Below are 8,050 nucleotides of genomic sequence, written 5' to 3' on the forward strand. Positions count from 1 at the left end.
AGGTGAAGTCTTCTTGTTCATTGAGGCGTCCTCCCTGCTGCCTTTAGGTCGCGAGTACGATAAAGAAGGGAACTTGAGGCCGTGGTGGCAGAACTCGTCGGTGGAGGCGTTCCGCCAGAGGACCGAGTGCATGACGGACCAGTACAACCACTACACCGTCAACGGAGAGCACGTCAACGGAAAGCAGACGCTCGGAGAAAACATCGCGGACAACGGAGGACTGAAGGCGGCGTACAATGTGAGTATGAACGCGTAACAATCAACCCAACCTCAACACGCCTCACCGGGTCGTGTTTGTTACGTCACCGCCGCTAAACCAAGGTGTTCCCTTCAGGCCTATCGGTCGTGGGTCCAGAGGAACGGGGAGGAGAAGAGGCTTCCTGCCGTCAACCTTACCAACGACCAGCTCTTCTTCTTGGGGTTCGCTCAGGTGAGTCGAAGAAACGCACCTCAGTGACCTTCCCACCGGAACGGCGTCCCACAGGGTTCTATACTGGGGCCACTTCTGATGACGTAGACTGACGTTACACGCTGATGACACGATAAGCCTCATTATATATGTTATATTATATGATTCATAAACCTGCTGCCCCCGAACTCACCAGCACAAGATGGTTGATTATATCGTAACTAAACGTTAACGTTAGCTTCGTACGTTAAAAAGCTCGACATCAATCAGACTGATGGGGTCATCGGTCAACCAGGCGGTTAAACGTTGCTCCTCTCGCTAGTAGCCAACAGAAATACTAGTTGATAAACATATTATTGTATTAATGTACACATTTAAATGCCATATTGGCATAGCTGTTGCTGTGGAGAGACTCCCCTCCTGATCCACCACTCCTCTGTAGCTGCTGGGTTCACTGGTCAGTCTGGTTCTCTCCTGATCGACACTGAAACTAGCTTCCTAGTCAGCTAGCACGTATGTTCCGAGGCGTTGTATTTGTTTAAATAGGGAGGACTCAGATTGAGCCCTTCAGGCTTGTTTTCTTTTCTATTGTTTGTATTTGTATCTTCATTCCTGTGCAAATAAACCAAGCTAATGTAAGAGTGAAATTGTATGATGTAAACTTAATTACATGTATTAGTTATGACCACTAGTCGGCGCTGTTCGGGCGTCTGGAGGTGAGAGGGTAAAGTGAGGGAGAAGAGGAAGAGTGAGGAGGGAGGGAAAACGGGGCTGGACGGGCCGGCTGGAGCGTGGAGTGGGTTGACTAAAGTTATGAGGAAAACCCAGAACGTGTTGGACTGATTTATTCCTGCTGATAAACCCACGTCGCTTACACTGGTGGCAGCGGTGGGATTTGTCCTCTGGTGGAATATCGTCCCTTGGGATTCTGCTCAACTTTGTCAGTAGCTGAAGCTAAAGGCTAACGACGCTACCCGCTAGCTTAGCTTAGCTTGAGATGCAGTGAGCTAGCTAGTCTTTTACCCCATCAGTGTGGTTATTTTATTTATTTTTTTCCTCTTCCGCTTGTTAGCTTCAAGTGAGTTTAGAAACCGTCTCCCGGGTCGTCTAGTTCCGTACGACAGCTAAAGAAAAGAGGAGGAAGAAAACTCGTCATGTCTGATGAGGAATCTCCGCTGGTCAGCCACCAGCGAGCACGAGCTCAGCTGGAGCTCCAACGCCAGTTGTGCCGCCGTCCAGCAGAGCGCCACGGGGCATTGCTTTACCGCCGCCCTTTCACAACGATGGCCGTGAGTCTTTTCAACTGTGGATTCGCCGCTACGAGGTAATTCAAGAAGCCCGTTACAAGGACAGTGGTGTGGATTTGAGGACCGTGTTAGCAGATGAGCTACCGACGAGACTACCGCCAGAACTGTTCATTGTTTGGGATAATCTGCCTCGGGAAACTCAGAGGTCTTTTGCTGAAACAAAGAGGCATTTGCAGACAGCTTTTGGCCAAAAGGATATAATAGCATCATTTCAAGCATTCTCTAATGCCCGTCAAAGAATGCCTAATGAAGCAATGGAGGTTTATGCTGTGGATGTGTGCAGGCTGGTCAAAGAAGCTTTTCCTGAGTTTGAACATAAAGCTTCAGAGTATATGAAAATGTCTCGCTTTATTGCTGGCCTGGATCAAGAGCTTCAAGTGAAGTGTCATGAAAGAGGAGTGAAAACTTTCACCGAAGCTTGTGAAGTTGCCTCCCAAGCTGAGCGGGCTCGTCAAGCCGCAAGATTGGTAATGCCCGTGTCCCCAGCTAATGTCACATTCAGAGATGTTGGGCCAACGCAGTCAGTACATTCAGTCGGTGAAAATGACCCTGAACTCAGAAAAGCTCTCCAGAATCTGACTACTACTGTAAAATATTTAAGTAATAATCTGAGTGCTCTGAAACTGAAGATGGATGAACAAAGTAGTGGGCTCCACGTGGAAAGGAACATGCAGGTGCGTCCTCGTAGGTCACCCTCACCACATGGGAGGAGCCCAGATAGACCCACAAATGCATGGAGCTCAGGCTATGGGCATTCCCCATCCAGATATTCACGTTCACATCATTCTTCTCCGGAACGTTACCCTCATGTAAACCGTCACCATCAGGATTTCACCCGCAGAGAACCTGACCGGTACCGACAGCCTTACAGAGATGCTCACTATTCAGCCCATGCCTGTGACCCCCATGGGGAAAGGAGATGGAGACGAACTTCTCCCAGCAGACACCGCTATGACTTGCGTCGCCGTAGCCCAAGTCCTTCTCCCAGACATGTGTCATTTCAAGAGTATGAAGACAAAGGCCAGCAGTGCTCCACCAACACTGATTACAAAGATCATGGTAGATTGGAACAGGGAAACGGACATTAGCTGATGATGCGGGGCACCCATCAGCTGCTCCCCTGGAAGCCCCAGAGGTCGGCCACACTGAAATAACAGACAACATCCGACAACAGACAAACCCTAGTGGGGTTACAGATATAAAAATTCCCCTGACTGACGCCACTGTAAATAAAGCTGTCACCTCCTATGTAAATGGTATTGCTGAAGGCACTGATATGCACGTCATGCTAGATACAGGCTCTACAATCTCATTTATAAGTGAGCGGACCAAAATGTCAATGCCTTCTCTGGCAAAAAGAAGTTCATTATGTCACAAGCTGTGACTGGCCAAAGCTTGGATACATTAGGTATGGTAGATGTCACCTTTAAGCTAGGGTCTCAAACTCTACAACATGAAGTACACGTCATCAGAAATGTAACTCAAGGCTTTATATTAGGTTGTGACTTTCTCACTCCTCACAATCTTATTTTAGACATGGGGAGAGGGCTATGCTATCTAGGTGATGAGGTCCTGCCCCTACTTAGAAGAAGTGATCTGGCACCTGCTAGTTGTACAGCACAAATAATGGAGAACACAACTATTCCCCCACGTTGTGAAATGATTTGCAAAGTTGCCCTGATTTCCCCTGTAATCAATGCAGGCCTTACGAGCAGTTACAGTGGCTGCCTTAAACCCCGGCAACCAGATATGGATGGTGTGGCAGTTGCCCGCACACTGTCTATTGCTGAAAATGGCTGTACTGTTGTGCGCATCATCAACCCCACACCCACCCCTATGGTACTACATTCAGGTCTGCAGTTAGGACAGTTTACTCCAGTGTCAGACACTGACATAAGTGAGGATTCAGCTCCTGTATGTAATGTGTTCACCTGCCCAGTAGAGCCATCCAGCCAACCAACTAATGTCACCAAGCCAACCAAGCTGCCTATTGATGTCAAGTGTGGAGATCTGACAAATGCAGAGAGTTCCGACCTACACAACTTGCTCTCGTCTTACCATGATGTCTTCAGTAAAACCAGCACAGACTTTGGTAATACAGACATGGTCAAACATAACATCTACACAAAAGATGCATCCCCAGTTAGGAAGCGTGCATATCGTACTTCTCCGAAAATGCAAACATTGATCCAATCACATGTCGAGGAGATGTTGGAAAAAGGAATCGTGGAAATGAGTAACAGCCCTTGGGCAGCACCTGTGGTGATGGTCAGGAAAAAGGATGGCACATGGCGATTTTGTGTAGATTACAGAGGCTTGAATGCAGTCACAGTAAAAGATGCACACCCTTTGCCCAGAACAGACGACACCCTGGATGCACTCAGAGGCTCAGCAGTGTTCAGCACGATGGATCTCTCATCTGGGTTTTGGCAGGTGCAGCTCGAAGAACAAGACAAAGCAAAGACTGCTTTCACAACAGGACGAGGACTTTACCAGTTTTGTATGATGCCAATGGGCTTGGTAAATGCACCGCCCACTTTCCAACATCTAATGCAGCTGGTGTTACAAGGTCTCTCATGGAAAACATGTCTAGTATACCTTGATGACATTGTTGTGTATAGCCCCAGTTTTGCTGTCCATCTTCAGCATTTGAGAGAGGTGTTTGATCGCCTCAGAGCCGCTAATCTCAAACTCAAACCCTCAAAATGCAGTTTTGCAGTACAAGAAGTGACATTTTTGGGACATGTCGTCTCACCTGCAGGACTAAAACCTGACCCAAAAAACATTGAAAAAGTGAGAGACTGGCCTGCTCCCAAAAACCCTACTGAAGTCAGAGCATTCCTTGGGCTGTGCTCTTATTATCAGCGTTTCATTTATGAGTTTGCAAAAATGTCAGAGCCCCTGCATGCTCTCACTCAAAAAGGAAAGACATTTCTATGGACTGAGGTTGAACAGAGCGCATTTGAAAGCCTCCGTCATACTCTGTGTGACACACCCATCCTCTCCTATCCAGATTTCTCACATGAGTTTCTGCTCTTCACAGATGCATCCAGCACAGCCATTGGATGCGTTCTATCTCAGGTGAATGGGGATAACATGGAAAATGTCATTGCTTATGGCAGTCGTGTTTTGACCAAAACAGAGAAACGGTGGTCTCCATTTGACAGGGAATTGTGGGCTATCGTATGGTCCATCCGGTACTTTCGCCAGTATCTAACAGGCCAACCCTTTCGCATCATCACAGACCACAAACCCCTTCTTTCCTTGAGGAAGATGCCTCTGGATTGTGATCCTACAGGTCGCAGGGCAAGGTGGGCTTTGGAAATTGACCCCTATGAATGGACAATTGAATATCGACAAGGAACTAAACACGCCAATGCTGATTCTATGTCCCGTCGTCCCCTGACAGCTGGAGAAACCACCCCTACCCCTATGGTTGCAGCCACTCAGGTGAGATTTGTTTCAATTCACACTCAAACAGACAAGGCAGAGTCACAGATTTCAACCACTGATCTGGCATCCTGCTCAGAGTCTGCCCTCACTACCTCACCTACTGCAGACATAATATCACACGCGCAGTCTACTTCACCAGGTATTGCAGCGGTAACTATGGACAATTCACTCCTGACTATGAACAGACAGTATCTCATCTAAGCTCAAAAAGCTAATCCTGTGTTGCAAATTATCAGGAACTGGGTGTTGACTGACAGTAGGCCGCCATTTTCGAACGTTAAAGCAGCCTCACCAGAAATGAGAGAGTATTGGCGAGAGTTTCCTAAGCTCCGCCTTGTTGATGGTCTCTTATGTCACAGAGTCAGACCTCCACCAGGTGACCTTGTTTTACAGACTGTAGTCCCCAGTAGTTTGCAGAAGGAGGTATTCCAAACATTACATGGTCACTCACTCTCTGGACACTTCAGTGCGCAGAAGACATTGCATGGGGCACATGCCAGATGCTATTGGCCTCACATAACACGTGACATAACTCAATGGTGCCTTGAATGTACAGCCTGTGAAGCGCGGCGACCACAAACGCCACACCAACGGGCCCCTATGCAAAACATAATCACATCTCGGCCGTTTGAGAAGATTGCAGCAGACCTGACGGAGTTGCCACTTACTCACCGTGGTAATCGCTATGTACTTGTTGTAATGGACTATTTTACAAAGTACCTCAACTTGTATGCACTTTCTGATCAACGAGCAACCACTGTGGCTAAATGTGTGTTTGAAGATTACATCAGCCACCACGGTGTCCCTCAAAGTTTGCATACTGACCAAGGCCGTCAGTTTGAATCGGATCTTGTCAAAGACCTGTGTTCCCGCCTGGGAATACACAAAACACGGACATCCCCATTTCATGCCATGTCAGATGGCATGGTGGAACGGGCAAACAGGACTACCAAGGACCAGTTGGCAAAATACCTACACACCACAGGAGGTGAATGGGACGACCACCTGAAACAGGTTGAATTTGCATATAACACCAGTGTTCACTCGCCCACCAAACACACACCTTTCTCTCTGGCACAGGGTAGAGAAGCCCGTCTGCCTGCTGATGTCCTGCTTGGGGACTCCCCAGGAGTTTCAAATGCCACTCCAGGTACTCCGAGTGAATATGCCAATTATATTGTAAGGAGACTGTGTGCTGCGTTTCACTCTGTTGCACAAAACATTGAGGCAGCAGGTGCTCAACAAAAGCACTACTATGATCGTCAGATGAAACACTCAGCCTATGAGCCGGGTGACTTGGTGTGGGTTGACCTTCCAGCCCTTGCTAGACAGAAGTTGTCACCTAAGTGGTCGGGCCCGTTCAAAATACTGCGACGGTTAGGCTCGGGCAGTGGTGACATCGGAGTGGACTATGAACTGTTAGACCAGCGGGATCCGAGAGCTAAGCCAAAGGTCATTCACTACAACCGCCTGAAACCTTATCGCTCTGCCTGGTCAGATGGGAAACATCCGCCTGTACCTGTAGGAGGGTCTACAGCAGCAAACAGCTCAGGCCCCTCACTGCCTACTGCACTCTCAGGCTCCAGACCTTATGTTTACTGGAGCCCAGCCACACCAAGATGCTCTGTGCCTCCAGATAGGGCTCGGACTCGTGTGTGTCCTCCATCTCAAGGGGCTGCCACTACCACAACACCTGTGGGACACAATACTTCCACAGAATCTACCAGTGGACTGTCTCCGCTAGTACTGCCTTTCGAAGGAATAAGGACCAAGTTCGGCCGCTGTGTGCGTCCACCAGTACGTTATGGAACTGTGGTCTGAACTTTTTTTTTTTTTCTCCTTCTGGTGGATTAACAGCATGTTAACATGTACTGGGAAAGACTGTTATGGACATAAAAAATAAAAAAAGAGAATTTAAGTATGCTGTTCTGTGTTATAACCCTTACTGTTACTCCTGTTTATTACCATCACCTGTTTTATTGGTTTTTAGTTAGGTAAGTTTACCTACAGTATAAATTCAGTTATTTTGAAGCGAGGACGCTTCTGTTGTAAGGCGGGGAGATGTGTAAGAGTGAAATTGTATGATGTAAACTTAATTACATGTATTAGTTATGACCACTAGTCGGCGCTGTTCGGGCGTCTGGAGGTGAGAGGGTAAAGTGAGGGAGAAGAAGAGGAGAGAGGAGAGAGGGAAAACGGGGCTGGACGGGCCGGCTGGAGTGGAGTGGGTTGACTAAAGTTATGAGGAAAACCCAGAACGTGTTGGCCTGATTTATTCCTGCTGATGAACCCACGTCGCTTACACTATCACATGTCACGCTGAAGGGAAAGGAAGTGAACGGCTTGCGTTGTGTTTTCCAGGTGTGGTGTTCGGTCCGGACCCCAGAGAGCGCTCACGAGGGTCTGGTGACCGACCCCCACAGCCCGCCCCGGTACCGGGTCATCGGCACGCTCGCCAACTCTCCGGACTTCAGCCGCCACTTCAACTGCCCGGCGGGGACGCCGATGAACACCGGGCGGCGCTGCGAGGTCTGGTAGACCGGCTGAAGAGGAGGGGCGGAGGAAGGGGGCGGGGCTAATGAGCTTTTGATTGGCGGCTCGGTTCCTTAGGTTGGAAGCTTCAGTCCAGATTGTCGGTTGGTGTCTTCACTGGAAGGTCTGGAGGTTCAGAGGCGATCCGCCGTCGGCGAGGATGACGAGCGGCGATCTTCACCCTCGTCCCGTTAGAAAGCTGTCGACTTCCTGTCGGCAGACCGACTTCCTGTCTGCCATCTGAACGGACTTCAGGGACATGATGATGATGACGATGATGATGAAGAAGCCACATGGAACGATGTTGCTGATTTCTGCTTGATCACCGTTATTGGTTATGATTATTATG

The 8,050-nt window shown here is 48.6% G+C and overlaps 1 protein-coding gene across 2 annotated transcripts in view; it reads left to right on the plus strand.

The window, feature by feature from the left end:
* Positions 1 to 7,713, plus strand: part of ece2b (endothelin converting enzyme 2b) — a 32,291-nt gene extending 24,578 nt beyond the window's left edge. For both annotated transcript variants that reach the window (XM_079224667.1, XM_079224666.1), the window contains exons 17-19: positions 48 to 238; positions 335 to 430; positions 7,531 to 7,713. In XM_079224667.1, the coding sequence (XP_079080793.1) occupies positions 48 to 238; positions 335 to 430; positions 7,531 to 7,707 (464 nt within the window). In that variant the 3' untranslated portion in view covers positions 7,708 to 7,713. The remainder of the gene's footprint in view (positions 1 to 47; positions 239 to 334; positions 431 to 7,530) is intronic.
* Positions 7,714 to 8,050: the final 337 nt, after the last annotated feature.

The sequence above is a fragment of the Taurulus bubalis genome, assembly GCF_910589615.1.
Source record: "Taurulus bubalis genome assembly, chromosome: 10".
NCBI lineage: Eukaryota > Metazoa > Chordata > Actinopteri > Perciformes > Cottidae > Taurulus > Taurulus bubalis.